Raw genomic sequence first — 14,405 nt, 5'->3', positions numbered from 1 at the left:
ACCAACGTTAACAACGACATGACAACTGTGTCGCCATTCGCTCGCAGCAGCGCGTTCGACGAGCCCCGCATCAGCGGGCGCGAGCAGACCGTAAGCCCATCTCGCTTTTATCATCCCATTTCTGCTGCATAAACACAAGCAAGCGCTTCCCAGATTGAAGAAATGTACAGTGTCCCTGAGAGCTTCTTAGAAATTGAAGTTCGCAATCCTCAAACACACGGTGAGCGATACAAAATTTGCGCGGTGGGATTCTACCTCCTTACCATTGAATAATAGGCTTTGGTAGAAAAATGTATACCGACTACGAGATCGTGTGCAAGGTGATATATACTGCTACTTCGGCTTTCTGATCAGCCGAATGCTCATCTTCCGCTATCTTCACGTTCCATAGACAAACATTCCTGCATTTAAACTGCGCCATTCCCTCGTCCGGCGCCGTTATTCTGACTTCGAGGCGTTCCGCGATATTTTGGAGCGCGAATCCACCCGCGTCAACATCCCTCCACTCCCTGGCAAAGTCTTCACCAACAGATTCTCCGACGAAGTCATCGAGAGTCGGAGGGAGGGGCTGGAACGATTCTTAAGCATCGTTGCTGGTCACCCACTTCTGCAGGTAAGCGACTAGATAAGATACACCGTGCAAATAATCTGACAGCCTTTTCAGACCGGTAGCAAGGTTCTCTGCGCATTTATGCAGGATCCGGCCTGGGAGAAGTCTCAATGGGTGTAACCCACCTACGTCATAATTGTAATGATCACCTCGGAAGACAACCTTGACATACGTTATGTACCCCTTCTGCCACAGTCTCTTCTTGTATATTTTACGCTGTTTGTTTTATGCGCTGCCTCGCTATAGATTCAATTTTTATCTGCCGATCACTCAGCGTAGAATGAAAGGACTACATCTGATGATGCTCGTGAACAACAATATCTAATACAGATCTACCAAAAATGTTCAGCGCGCGAATCAGAACTTCAGAAGTCGAATCACTTACCGCAGATCCATGGAGAAACCCGTTTCAATATCCGTGAGACTAAGAATCTCAACCGAATGTACACCAGGAGTCATTGCAAGGAAGTCCATTCTGACTGACTGGCAGGTAGATGGACGCAGCGGCCTGTAATTTCAAGAAACATCATTAAACAACAGCACAACAAATCACCCAGAAATGCTACATACCCGACTCGCACGCGGTTTTGCAACGGAAGTATTCCAGGAGGCGTCATCACACTCTTTAATTCCTCGATAGTCGTCTTGCCACCCCGCAAAGCTTTCTCCTGCTCAATCTTCCGTCTACGTCTACGATCTGGATCCGGGCAACTGATTTCGAACCTTCTGGTCCATGAGCTCTGATTGAACACGAAGATATCAAGCGTGAACTGATCGCATGGATATAATTTCCTAGATGCAGCGGAACCTGAAGGAGGTGGGAGCAAGCCAACAGAGACGATGATGGGCTCTCCACCAGTAACTGGGGGATCTCGAGCGGGATCGAATGTACCGCCGACGATGGTTGGTCCAGGAGTTTGCGGTATAACTGCCGTCATTCCGAGACCACGCTCCCTGCGGATTTCGACACTCGGCCCAGAGGCTCCTTGATGGTTACTCAGTGGCGTTTGGAAGCGAGACGTTGCTGGAGCAGTAGCTAGAGGGAATGCAGGGTACGCAGGAGTTGGCGGCGTCACAAGCGTTTGAGACTCTGATGGGCCATATGGACCGCCGTTGGGTATACTGACGCCTAATAGGGGCGTGGTTGGTGGAACCCCAAATGTAGTGGACGGAGACTTTAAGAAATTTTGCACAGTAACAGAGGGAGGAGTGTATTGTTTGTTAGAGAGGGTGGGTGAGGCGGAAGATTGGTCGCGATATGGTATCGGGCGGAAGTTAGCATTCGGGTTGATCGCACGTATAGCCGTGATATTGTTGGGAAGGGTATGTCGTTTGTTCCCAGTAACAGATTGCACTTTCGGGATCGCGGATGCCAGAGCCGCTTGCCCCGGAAAGGGAGACGCAGGCTCTGGTAACACACTACGAGCGCCACCAGAAGGGTCTGAAATGTCAAGAGGTTCTTCCGGTGGTTTCGAAGAAAGATCCAGGATACAGTTCCACCGAGAGGAAAATGTATGTGTTGGGTAGGTCAGGGTAGGACAATCATTGTCCTCAGAGTTATGCTCACTGCCTGCCTTCGACAAATAAGGTTTGCCATAGATATTGATCGCGACCGCTCGCTGCAGATCTGAGTTTGCAAAGGCAGCACCAGACCGCCGACCGACCAGCGAGAAATCTGAGTCTGCAGAAGGCTTGAGGAATGAAACAGCGTATAATAAATTGTACTGTTCCATGGACCCGATCAGAAGTGGGAAGGTGTGCATCTCCACCTCAGCCTCAAAAGCACCCTCTCCCCAACCAATCAGTTTGGCGGATGCACCTTCGCCACCGATTTTTACATCTACCCTTTCCACTGAAAAACCAACACCTGAGCCTGATTCTCCAGAGTTCTCGACTTCAACACAGAGAACAACGGTACGTTCGTTATTCCCTGCTTCTCGTTCCTGCGCATCGCTATCATCGTCATTAAGGCCAGTCCCTGAATTCATCTCCGGAAGGAGGATGTGGGGAATAAAAACAGTTCGCATCCGCACCCGAAAGCCAGAGACTGTCTGGAGAATTTTGCGAAATGATTTCCGTAAAGTGGCATGAGGTGGACGCTTAGGACTTGACGCAAGTTGTTGGGCAGATGAAGGTTGCACAGGTAGGAGAGAGAATAACTCTCGACGGGTGACATCTCCCAGGCGAGTGGATGGAAGCCAGAGTGGTTCCGAGCCGGGCGTAACGTTGGATCCTAAATGATACGTAAGTGATCCTGCAACATTGGCATGGTATGAAAGACTACCAGCTGAAAGACCATCTAGTAGATTGACTTCCTCAAGTCCAATCTGATCATTCTCCCCGACATCATTTATCTCCTGGTTCTGTTGCTTCGAGAATGAAGTTATGCCAGAGGCAGAAAGCTTGGCAAGAATGCCGCTTTCCGACAGAAATATGACAAATGGATGGTTTGTTTGTGACAGTGAAACCGCCTTCTCTCGTAATGTAGTTGACACGGTCAAGGACAGCAGAGGGTCCAAAAACGAGAGGCGAAGAAACGCTAGAAGGGTGTTTAGGAGAAGTGCAGAGACATTACTTGCGCAAACTCACACACGGTCAAGGAGAGTTCATATACAGCCAACCAAGCCCTCTTTGCCTCTGAATACGAAAGAGAGAACTTCTCTTTGGACAAATCCGCGGGCCTGTGACCCCATATACTGGCAAGAAGAAGAGTTCCTTCAGATTGTGCGTACTTGCGGTCCTTCTCCGTAGACGACGGTGTAGGATTTGGTGTATGAGGAGGGAACAAGGAAGGACGAAGTGATGTAGTCCGAGGTTTAGCTATAGATGAGGTGCGTGGTGGAGTAAGGACTCGGGCAGTCTGGGGAGTTTCAGGGAGAGTTGTGGGCGTTTGCGAGATATAAGTAGCTTCAAGCGAAACCTGCACATGGGCAAGGAAATCAAGAACGAATGTAGGTGGATCATTTGGATCAACGTCCGCAGATGGACAGGGTATTTGTGCAATCAAGAAAAGGTGTAGTTGCTCATCTGGATCGACCATTTGATGAGCATCAAGACTGACATGTTCGATAAAATTTTGTACCTTACCGAAGAACGCTTGTCTTCTTTCAATACCAGACGATTTGAGCGCGACTAACCAATCATCGGCAGCTCCTGGTTCGGGAAATTTTATAGAGGTATCTGGGGCTATCACTTCCAGAGTACATGACCCAAAGAGATCCTCGAAGCTGGGCACGGACATGACAACGTCACGTCCAGCGGTCTAGGTAGACCTTTGCTGGTATGAGCGACAATGTTTAGGTCTAGGTTAAAAGTTGAACCATACTAGTGTGCTTTATGAAAACCAGTGAGGCAATAAATGAGTACGGAATAACAGTGAGACCTTTGTTTGTGTCTGTAGCTGACAACTCTCCGAAGAGCAGCATCATCACATGTAACAATACATAGACGATTTGATAGTCAAACGTTGGTTTCTTGATCATGCAGTTCCCTGCGCCCGACCTGGTTTCTTCCCATCGTCTGCTTCTGATAACAGATCAACTTCCAGCTCCAGCTGACTTTTTACTGCATCGATTCCTTCACTTGCACCTGAAGCAAAGCAAAACTGCAAAATGTATTGTTCTCGCTGTATCCGAAAGCCTCGAGCGCTGGAAATCAGTAGCTTCAAAGGCCGTACGTCTAGTCTTCGCCATCGCGTTTGTCTAGTAGTAAATGACTTCCCCACAGAACACCAATGTAGCCCATAGCGAATCTTTTCAATTCATAGATGTTTTCGACCAGCATCCACCATCACAAAATCGTGGAGAGGGACATACGAATAAAATCTCTCTAAAGTACATCTACGATCTACTATCAGTCAAGTTGTCAGACTCTCGAACCAATGGTCAAATCCCACTCGTAATCCTGGATGACATCACATCGCTGGAATGGCTCGGAGTTTCGCTGCTTGACCTGTCCCGGTTTGCTCGTGCTCTAAGGACCCTCTGCGTCAAGGTAAGACAATATTAAATTCGAGCAATTACTGCCTTTACAACTAAAACGTAGATGGACGCAGCATTAGTCGTCAGACATCACATCGTTACTCCACCAGAGCCAGATGCACTCTTGCAGCACTTGCTTCAGCTATGCACCTATCACATCGAGGTCAGGCCTTTAGCCAGTGGGCGAAGCGGTGCAGTGAGCGGAGAGGTGCGTTCTGTTTTGTTACTCTTGATGAATCAGAACTCATAAAACCATCAAGATATGCGTGCACCTAGGGCCTAGCATGAAAGATACGAATGAACATGTCATATCTCGTACGTCGGCGCTGCAATATCGTTTGACGGAGTCAAGTGCTGTGTTCTTCGATAAGGGTACAAGTACAGGAGTTCTGTAAACGTTGTGACATGATGGTATGCGCGATTAATGAGGTCGCAGCATACTTGTCGAAGCTGTGGGGACAAAGAGGCGGTGTGCGTAGGCACTTCTGAGAATGAGAACGCCAATACAGAAAGATTCACCATAGGTTGAAGAAAAGTACAGCGTACGCTTACTACATATACTCTTTGAATAATCCGTGTCCAGCTTACCAATTCAACTATTCAGTGTGTGCAGTGGGTTGAGCCAATGTTGAGCCCACCTGTTTTTTCCTAGGGTCGTGAGCTGGCTGGACCACGCCACGGGTCCTGACCATCATAGGAACACCCCGGGAAGATGAACGCTCACCTTCCCGTCGTCGGTGAACACAATGGAAGTTGAAGGTGATGCTTCTAGTTATTTTTCCATGGCCCCAAGCGATCCGACTCAACGGTTTTTCAGCTCCTGGATCAACTACAGCACCGCACGTAGCAAACTACGAACATCGATCAAGAAGTTGAACGAAAACCCAACAAATCTCCCAAGAGCGCAGAAAGAACAAGACGATGCTAAAGAGATTTTTGATAGAACTCATGGATGACCACTCGTATCAGAACTCGTGCAGCTCTTGGATCTGTGCATACCATGTGGATCCAGGTCTGGTACATTGTCCGCAAAATACTTGATCACATCATCAGCCAGATATAGATCCGACCCTTCTCAAAAAGCAAAACTGACCTCTACAGCCTCGAAACTACTTGGGCTTCACAAACAACTTATTCCACGACTACACAGCGATTTCGCACGGCATGATATGACTTTCCTCCTGCAAGCAATCGGGTAAGGTGTCACTTAGAGTCCTGTTGGCGCCAGTAGCGTGTCATCGGGAGTCTCACGATGGCCTCCCGGCGAGTTCAAGTTGCTGTGTGGGGCATAAGCACAGCTGAGTGCTGAAGTTCTCATAGTTTGATGACTCACTTTCACATGAATCCCACAGGGCTTGTGCTGGACTATCATATTGTCCTGTACTCGGATCTTGCAAGACGGTTCTGAAGACAGTCATCCCTCGTCGTTTTCAAGTCAGGACCTGGGATTCATCGTATCGTTTTGCTCGGAGGTGACTATTCGAATTTCTGCTTGATCCGTGCGTACTATTCGCCCTGGTTATCCTTGATTTTGCACTGACGCTCAACAGTGAGCTGAGGCATTTGCAATTACGTCTTGTTCACCCTGTGCCGCTCATTCAACACTTTGATGCCCCCTGCGTTCTGTACCATCTTCAATTAGCTGTATATTTCACTACAACAACATGACAGACAGTGTGGAACGGTGAGGAGCGGTCTTTTCCATGTTTCTAAACAACCTTGCTGACGGCTTTCGTGACAGATTCGAGCAGCAGGACGCGCTGTCTGATTTGGATGAGGCCATTGAGATCGATCGAGCTGCACTCGCACTCTGTCCCCAAGGCCATCCTGATCAATCCATGTCTCTCTACAACCTTGCCATCAGCCTCCATGACAGATTCAGACAACAGGACGCGCTACCTGACTTGGATGAGGCCATCGAGCTCCACCGAGCTGCACTCGCGCTCCGTCCCTCTGACCATCCTCGTCGATCCATGTCTCTTAGCGACCTTGCCAACACCCTTCATGACAGATTCAAGCGTCAGGGCGCGCTACCCGACTTGGATGAGGCCATCGAACACTATCGAGCTGCACTCGCGCTCCGTCCCTCTGGCCATCCTCGTCAAGCCATGTCTCTCAACGACCTTGCCGACGGCCTTCGTGACAGATTCGAGCGGCAGGACGCGCTGTCTGACTTAGATGAAGCCATCGAGCTCCATCGAGCTGCACTCGCGCTTCGTCTCTCTGGCCATCCTCTTCGAGACATGTCTCTCAACGACCTTGCCAACATCCTTCATGACAGATTCAAGCATCAAGGCGCGCTACCTGACCTGGATGAAGCCATCGAGCTCCATCGGGCTGCACTCGCGCTCCGTCCCTCTGGCCATCCTCGTCGATCCATGTCTCTCAACGATCTTGCCAACACCCTTCATGACAGATACAAGCATCAGGGTGCGCCACCTGACTTGGATGAGGCCATCGAGCTCGATCGAGCTGCACTCGCACTCTGTCCCTCGGGCCATCCTCGTCGAGCCATATCTCTCAACAACCTCGCCATTAGCCTCCATGGCAGATCCAAGAAACTGGGCGCACTGTCTGACCTGGATGAAGCCATCGAGCTCCATCGAGCTGCACTCGTGCTCTGTCCCAAAGGCCATCCTGATCGATCCATGTCCCTCAACGACCTTGCCAACAGCCTTCGAGTCAGATTCGAGCAACGGGGGGCGCTGTCTGACCTGGATGAGGCCATTGAGCTCCATCTAGCTGCACTCGCACTCCGTCTCCCTGGCCATCCTGATCGAGCCATGTCTCTCAACAACCTTGCCATCAGCCTCCATGGCAGATTCGAGCAACGGGGCGCATTGTCTGACCTCGATGAGGCCATTGAATTCCATCGAGCTGCACTCGCGCTCCGTCCACTTGGCCATCCCAAACGATCTACGTCTCTCAACAACCTTGCCAGCAGCCTTGATAACAGATTCGAACAACGGGGGGCGCTGCCTGACCTGGATGAGGCCATTGAGCTCCATCGAGCTGCACTCGCGCTCCGTCCCCAAGGCCATCTTGATCGATCCACATCTCTCAACAACCTTGCCGTTGACCTTCGAGCCAGATTCGAGCAACGAGGGGCGCTGTCTGACCTGTATGAGGCCATTGAGCTCCATCGAGCTGTACTTGCGCTCCGTCCCCCAGGCCATCCTGATCGACCATCGTCTCTCAACAACCTTGCCATCAGCCTTCATAACAGATTCGAGCAACGAGGGGCGCTGTCTGACCTGGATGAGGCCATTGAGCTCGATCGAGCTGCGCTCATGCTCTATCCCTCTGGACATCCTGGTCGAGCCATGTATCTTAACAACCTTGCCATCAGCCTCCATGACAGATTCGAGCAACGGGGCGCACTGTCTGACCTGGATGAAGCCATCGAGCTCCATCGAGCTGCACTCGCGCTCCGTCCTCTTGGCCATCCTGGTCGATCCATCTCTCTCAGCAACCTTGCTAACATCCTTGATGACAGATTTAGGCAACGCGGCGCACTGTCTGACCTGAATGAGGCCATTGAGCTCCATCGAGCTGCACTCGCGCTCCGTCTTCTTGGCCATCCTGATCGAACCATCTCTCTCAGCAAACTTGCCAGCAGCCTTCGTAACAGATTCGAGCAACAGGGGGTGCTGTCTGACCTGGATGAGGCCATTGAGCTCCATCAAGCTGCACTCGCGCTCTGTCCGTTTGGTCATCCTGATCGATTTATGTCTCTCAACAACCTTGCCGTCGACCTTCGAGCCAGATTCGAACAACAGGGGGCGCTGTCTGACCTGGATGAGGCCATTGAGCTCCATCGAGCTGCACTCGCGCTCTGTTCCCAAGGCCATCTTGATCGATCCACGTCTCTCAACAACCTTGCCGTCGACCTTCGAGCCAGATTCGAGCAACAACGGGCGCTGTCTGACCTGGATGAGGCCATTGAGCTCCATCAAGATGCACTCGCGCTCTGTCCCCCAAGCCATTTCCTTCGATCATCGTCTCTCAACGGCCTTGCCAACAGCCTTCGAGCCAGATTCGAGCAACGAGGGGGGCTGTCTGACCTGGATGAGGCCATTGAGCTCCATCGAGCTGCACTCGCGCTCCGTCCTCTTGGCCATCCTGATCGATTCATGTCTCTCAACAACCTTGCCGTCGGCCTTCAAGCCAGATTCGAGCAAAAGGAGGCGCTGTCTGACCTGGATGAGGCCATTGAGCTCCATCGAGCTGCACTCGCGCTCTGTCCCCTTGGCCATCTTGGTCGATCCATGTCTCTCAACATCCTTGCCATCAGCCTTCGAGCCAGATTCGAGCAACAAGGGGCGCTGTCTGACCTGGATGAGGCCATTGAGCTCGATCAAGCTGCACTCGCACTCCGTCCCCCAAGTCGTATTCTTCGATCATTGTCTCTTAACAACCTTGCCAACAGCCTTCTAGCCAGATTCGAGCAGCAGAATGTATCATCAGACTTGGAAGAGGCCTTTAGGCTTTATCTGCAACTCCCTGAAATATCTCATGCAGTCTCGCGCAAGGATCTTTATGCTGCACAGTCATGGGCCGCCTCTGCTGAGCGGCTGAATCATCACTCTGCATTGGTTGCCTATCAAACCGCATTGGGGTTCCTTGATCGGCACGTTGCCGTTTTGTCGCCTTTTTCCCGTCATTTCGATGTGATCAGGGAGGCCACTTCATCCATTGCAATGGATGCTTTCTCGTGCAGTGTTCGTTGTGGTGCTCTAACCACTGCTGTGGAACTGGTAGAACAAGGTCGTGCAGTATTCTGGACCCAGTTGGCCCACTTCCGCACACCGCTAGATGAACTTTCTGTATCAGGTGGTGCTGGTGAAGCCTTGGCAGAAGAATTCAAGCAACTCAGCTTTCGTATTCGTACAGCGTTAGACACACTAGATGTTGATGACCGGTCCTCGCAAATCCGGCAACTCATAATTCAATGGGATGGTGTCATCTCCCGCATCCGCATGTTACCCGATTTTTCCCGGTTTCTGCTGCCTCCGCTGTTCTCTGACCTGCAGAAGGCAGGAGAAGAAGGCCCAGTCGTTATTGTCAACGCAAGCTGTTACAGCTGCGACGCCTTGATTATCCTGAGTTCCCAAGATCCTGTACACGTGTCACTTGACATCACGCAAGCCGAGGTCTCCGAGTTAACCTCCACATTTCAGTTCCTTACATCACATGCTGGCACTTCTGATCATAATACCGAATTATACAAGATCGTCGGTGTCTTACGCACGCTCTGGAGGCGCATAGTTGCCCCTATACTTGAAGTGCTCAGGAAGTTCATCCCCCGTGGCTCACGCATTTGGTGGTGTCCTACCGCTGAGTTCACCCTGCTTCCTCTCCATGCAGCTGGACCTTACGAGCTGAAAAGTCATAATTTTTCTCACTTTTATATCTCCTCTTACACCCCAACTTTGGGCACCCTCATTCGCGCAAGACGGCAGGGTTCTCGAGATGCCTCCGCTCAGCATTTTGTTGCCATCGGTCAAGCGCGCCCGGATGGAGCGAAGGAACTTCGGTGTGTCGCTGCTGAGTTAGATATCGTCGCTCAGCGTGTCGCACCCTTTTTGTCCTTTACATCGCTTGCGGACAGTGATGCAACAGTCCATGGAGCATTGGACACATTAGGCCAAAAACAGTGGCTTCACCTGGCCTGCCATGGTATGCCGAATCGAGAAGAACCATTTGAGTCTTCCTTCGCCATGTACGACGGATCTTTAATGATCAGGGACATCATACGAACTCGCTTGCAGGATCCGGAGTTCGCATTCTTGTCTGCTTGCCACACTACTGTGGGCGATAAGAAGAGTCCGAATGAGGCGATTCATCTCGCTGCGGCCATGCAATTCTCCGGATTTCGCAGCGTGATAGGTTCCATGTGGTCCGCCGATGACGATGTTGTAGGCCAGATCGTCTCTTGTTTTTATGACAACCTGGTTGACGATTCAGGGGAAATGGACTGCAAGCGTGCTGCAGGGGCATTGCACAAGGCTGTGAAGAAATTGCGCAAGCAGATTCCGTTTGAACAGCAGATCGCATTCGTTCACATAGGTGTTTAGTTTGTTTGTCAAAGACTCGTTCATTATTTCCCACTTTTTCTTTCGTATTTGCAGTGACTGACATACCCTGTCGGTACTGAAATTTTGCATTGGACTCTAACACGTACAGAATATTTCTTGTGTATGTTGCGTGTATCATAAATCCACTACCCCGCTGTAGTTTTCTGAAAAGCGGCTTAGTTCTGTTAACAGTGTTTGACGAAAAAAAAAATGAATTTCTGCCAGTGAGGCCTTCTCCAAATGAACGACCGTCTGAGTGGTTCGGTCCCCTAACTCGAGTGCTTTGCGGAGTATTGCAGAGCAAGGTCGTGTTGGATGGGCACTGCCAGTCTTGCCGGCGGTTCGGACGGTACTCATTTTGATATTGTATGTACTTGCGAAATTGTTGAACCTATGGGAATTGATAAATGACACACGTAAGCACCTCCAGGATGGACAAGGACAGGATTCGCTCTACATGGATTCAAGCACAGTACGGTACGTTAATTACATATACTCTTCAAATAATCCCGCAGACTGTCCTGCGAAAATACGACAGTTTTCATCGCCCCCGCATACATGTTCCACACCACATTTTGGAACTTGAGGTAATCATCAATAATCGCCTCCTCTATATGCGTGACCAGCACAGACACCGTCCGATCATCCTCGAGGTACAGCCGCAGCTTCGTCACGAATGACCGCAGATCTCGTTCGCAAGCCTCGACGAAGACTTGGTGAAGGTTCTCTGCGATCACTTGCTTTGCCCACTCTTGCTCCGTGAGGAGTGGAGCCTGTGGCCCTGACGAGAAGGCTACGCGGGCGTCGTTGAATGCTCGTACGCGGTCCACCCACTCTTGCAGAGGTTCACAGGGCAATCTTGCACAGAACGAGATGACTTCCTGACAGGCACGTTTCAGTTCTTGATCTATGTCCTATATCAGGAGTCGACGTCAGCAGGGATGGAGAGTCAGTAAAAGAAACACATTGTTTACATGTCGAGAGTCTGAAAGGGTATCATGTCCTCGAGGCATCCCCAATGAAGCGAAAAGAACATCTGGTAGCAATGCAGTCGTGCGATTCAGAACTGACGCCAAGGTATCTGTAATCGAGAAGGTCAACAGGATGATCCAGTGTCATGAACAAATACCCACCCGTCATACCGCCTATATCAGACCTCGGCTCTGTATCTTTCGGGGTATAATCCAAATTATTTGCAACCTCCTTCAGAATCAGGAGATGGCGAACGAGAAATAGCTGGCCATCTAGCACGCCAGTAGAACTTCTCTGTTCCACCAAATTGGACGATGTGACTAGCGATTGACGGCAAAGGCTCACGGCCTCATGGGCAATATCTTCAAAAATAGCGGGCTGCATGAACTCAGCATCCAGTTAAGACGTACAAGAGAAGTAACCACCTTGACGAAGTCATGCAGTTGAGATAATACCCATACCGTCTTTTGCAAGGTCGGAAACCACGTTTCTTTCTTGTCTAATGAGGGCAGCTGGAAAAGCTGGCTCACGCTATCCTTCTCCTTAATTTCGTGTTGAGAAACAGGCTTCCGCGCGGCTGACGGCGCTTATCAGACAATGCCTAGATCAGGTAGAATCATGCACTTACCAACAAGTTTATCAGGATACGCCAGGTCTTCTGGTTTCGGCGTGTAATATCGAATATCGGCCTGAATAACCGACTGCGCTTTGAAGAACAACCGGGTTTGCGCATCCTGGAGGACCATCTGCAGAAGGTGACTGATATGGAGTTGCCCTAGACCTTTCGGCTTTGGCTGATCAAAATCAACAATTAGGTTGCCTTCGTCAGGTGGCTCCTCTGGGAACTCTGCCACATCGAGAACCATCAGAGCTTGAAGCACCGTGCATACTTCGCAGAGAGTCGTGAGGCGAGTTTCATGCAATATCCGGGGGCGCAGGTCATCGTAAAGGTAGTCACACAAGTTCTCAAGATAAGTGCTTGATGTCATCGATGAGTGTAAGCAGAGACAACAAAAATGGTACTCACTAGAGCTGGTCCTCGCCAGAGTTGAAAAACTCTCGGTAGAGATTGAATTCGTCTGTGCAGAGGTGTTTCAGATAACTGCAACCCGCATTCGTCTGTTCTTGAATGAGTAAATCACTGAGCACAACCGCGTGCATCTCACCAATTCAACTAGCTCAGTGTGTGCTGGATCGAGCCCACGTATTTCTTCCATTAAGCGTCCCACCAGTAGACCTTTACGTGCTGCGAAATAAGCAGAATGACATTCTGAAAGTAGTGCCGACAAGTCCTCTGGATGAGCTTCGGCACGACGCTCTAACTCGCTGAGCAAAGGAGAAAGCTGAGAAGTGACACTGCGGAACCTGGTGTAAAGCAGATGCATCTGTGCTGTCGATGATACATCCTGAAAATCGCGGGGTCAAGAGACTGAGTATGAGTAATGAATAAGTTACCTTCTCTGACAATCTTCTGGAAACATCGGCAGTCAATGCCCTTAACGAACCAACGAAAAACATCCTGATGAGTGTCATGGCTCTCGTCATGCACTGCTGGAAGCGGAGTAGGTATATTTCCGCTTCTCTGTAATATCGCTGAAAGTATTCAGTCAGTATAGCATCTTGGAAACTAGCGTAAGGACTCACATGACCCTTGAGATAATCTATGCAAATATCCACACGCTCTACCATGTACAAAAAGTCGGTTTGAAGGACAAGAGACTCTCCAGGATGATTGAGCATGCGCGTTGCGTGTTCTAGTTCTTGGAAGTACTCAAGTCTAGTTCCGATTTCTTCAGTGAGTTCAAGAAGCCTGTCCTAGTGTGAAAGAATCAGCGATTAGGATATTCCAGCACCTAGTTGCTTACTCTTTCCTCCAGCAACCGCTCGCACGCATCCTTCAGATTCTTTCCGCCCTCCTCTACGCTTCGCCAGCCTTCAAGCAGCCCACCGACTTCCCGATCGACCTCGTCTATACGCTCAATAAGTGTATCTGCTGTGTTCAGGTGTTCGGATACCACCGCGACATGAGCGCGGAAGTGCGCTTCCTGGCTATGTGCTACGGACCTATCTATCTGTGCAACCCAGTCATAGAATTGTTGGGGCGTTTGTACGGGCTGCTTCGGGTGCAGCGCATGACTGGCGAACTGGCGAGTAAATGCTGGCACTGGTGTTGAGGGACGCGATACCGATCCGACCTTCCCTCGTAGATTGGGTGTAGAAGGACGCGAGGACTCGTCTTCATCGACGCTAAACTTATGTGTATTCAGCAATAAGCAGCGCAATAAATCATTCTGACTGTACTTTGAGTGGGAGAGGTGTTTTCTCGCTGGCAGCTTTGACCGCCGCGACGCTCTTGAGCGCCAGGTCACTGAGAGGTGCTTTGGCTTCCCATTCTTCGATGGTGAACTGTGGCTTGGGCCGTGGTGTCGATGCAGCAGGATTGCCTGTGCGGCGATGTGGTGCGGACGCCTTTGACATAACGCTGGTTCTCACTAGAACATGACGTCGAGCTCAACTGAGTTCAAGTATAAACCATGTACTTCCTATTCGGGATTTCCATGATCATGATGAACTTTGAAGTCCTCTTCTGTTTCCTACCACAATGAGCAACGCAAACTTCTCTATCAAGTGTTCAACTCCAAAAGTTTGCAAGTAGTAAGTAATGCTATTGCATCCAGCATGACAGATGGTTTTAATGTCACCATTAGTAGGGCTTGGGTTCTCCTACGATACCGATGAAATCATATCTCCCACAATGCAAACTAC

At 50.1% G+C, this 14,405-nt stretch overlaps 5 protein-coding genes across 5 annotated transcripts; 3 read left to right on the top strand and 2 right to left on the bottom strand.

The window, feature by feature from the left end:
* Nucleotides 1–18: 18 nt before the first annotated feature.
* Nucleotides 19–730, top strand: DFJ58DRAFT_653400 (sorting nexin SNX3 family protein; the record flags this gene model as incomplete). Its single annotated transcript, XM_041381740.1, has 5 exons — nucleotides 19–90; nucleotides 154–220; nucleotides 277–320; nucleotides 392–613; nucleotides 665–730. 5 exons carry the CDS (start codon nucleotides 19–21, stop codon nucleotides 728–730), a joined length of 471 nt encoding a protein of 156 aa, XP_041248860.1.
* A 169-nt stretch (nucleotides 731–899) lies between these two features.
* Nucleotides 900–3,851, bottom strand: DFJ58DRAFT_653365 (TRAPP trafficking subunit Trs65-domain-containing protein; the record flags this gene model as incomplete). Its single annotated transcript, XM_041381739.1, has 6 exons — nucleotides 900–942; nucleotides 996–1,118; nucleotides 1,181–2,843; nucleotides 2,895–3,149; nucleotides 3,200–3,637; nucleotides 3,698–3,851. The coding sequence occupies 6 exons, from the start codon at nucleotides 3,849–3,851 to the stop codon at nucleotides 900–902; spliced, it is 2,676 nt and encodes an 891-aa protein (XP_041248859.1).
* Nucleotides 3,852–4,005: 154 nt separating this feature from the next.
* Nucleotides 4,006–5,189, top strand: DFJ58DRAFT_44951 (uncharacterized protein). The gene is made up of 4 exons (XM_041380457.1): nucleotides 4,006–4,282; nucleotides 4,337–4,603; nucleotides 4,655–4,798; nucleotides 4,851–5,189. The coding sequence occupies exons 1-4, from the start codon at nucleotides 4,091–4,093 to the stop codon at nucleotides 4,983–4,985; spliced, it is 738 nt and encodes a 245-aa protein (XP_041248858.1). The 5' UTR covers nucleotides 4,006–4,090; the 3' UTR covers nucleotides 4,986–5,189.
* A 968-nt stretch (nucleotides 5,190–6,157) lies between these two features.
* DFJ58DRAFT_44948 (TPR-like protein) lies at nucleotides 6,158–10,858 on the top strand. The gene is made up of 2 exons (XM_041380456.1): nucleotides 6,158–6,274; nucleotides 6,332–10,858. Exons 1-2 carry the CDS (start codon nucleotides 6,255–6,257, stop codon nucleotides 10,665–10,667), a joined length of 4,356 nt encoding a protein of 1,451 aa, XP_041248857.1. The 5' UTR covers nucleotides 6,158–6,254; the 3' UTR covers nucleotides 10,668–10,858.
* Nucleotides 10,859–11,046: 188 nt separating this feature from the next.
* DFJ58DRAFT_765344 (Sec34-like family-domain-containing protein) lies at nucleotides 11,047–14,172 on the bottom strand. Its single transcript, XM_041388760.1, has 11 exons — nucleotides 13,941–14,172; nucleotides 13,505–13,891; nucleotides 13,284–13,454; nucleotides 13,095–13,232; nucleotides 12,806–13,045; nucleotides 12,667–12,758; nucleotides 12,268–12,617; nucleotides 12,065–12,216; nucleotides 11,801–12,017; nucleotides 11,642–11,748; nucleotides 11,047–11,581 (listed from the first exon to the last, which is right to left on the bottom strand). Exons 1-11 carry the CDS (start codon nucleotides 14,115–14,117, stop codon nucleotides 11,150–11,152), a joined length of 2,463 nt encoding a protein of 820 aa, XP_041248856.1. The 5' UTR covers nucleotides 14,118–14,172; the 3' UTR covers nucleotides 11,047–11,149.
* Nucleotides 14,173–14,405: the final 233 nt, after the last annotated feature.

Source organism: Suillus subalutaceus, assembly GCF_016647625.1.
Source record: "Suillus subalutaceus strain FC151 chromosome Unknown DFJ58scaffold_11, whole genome shotgun sequence".
Classification (NCBI taxonomy): Eukaryota; Fungi; Basidiomycota; class Agaricomycetes; order Boletales; family Suillaceae; genus Suillus; species Suillus subalutaceus.
The sequence above is the reverse complement of the archived record's forward strand: the minus strand, read 5'-3'. Positions and strand labels throughout refer to the sequence as shown.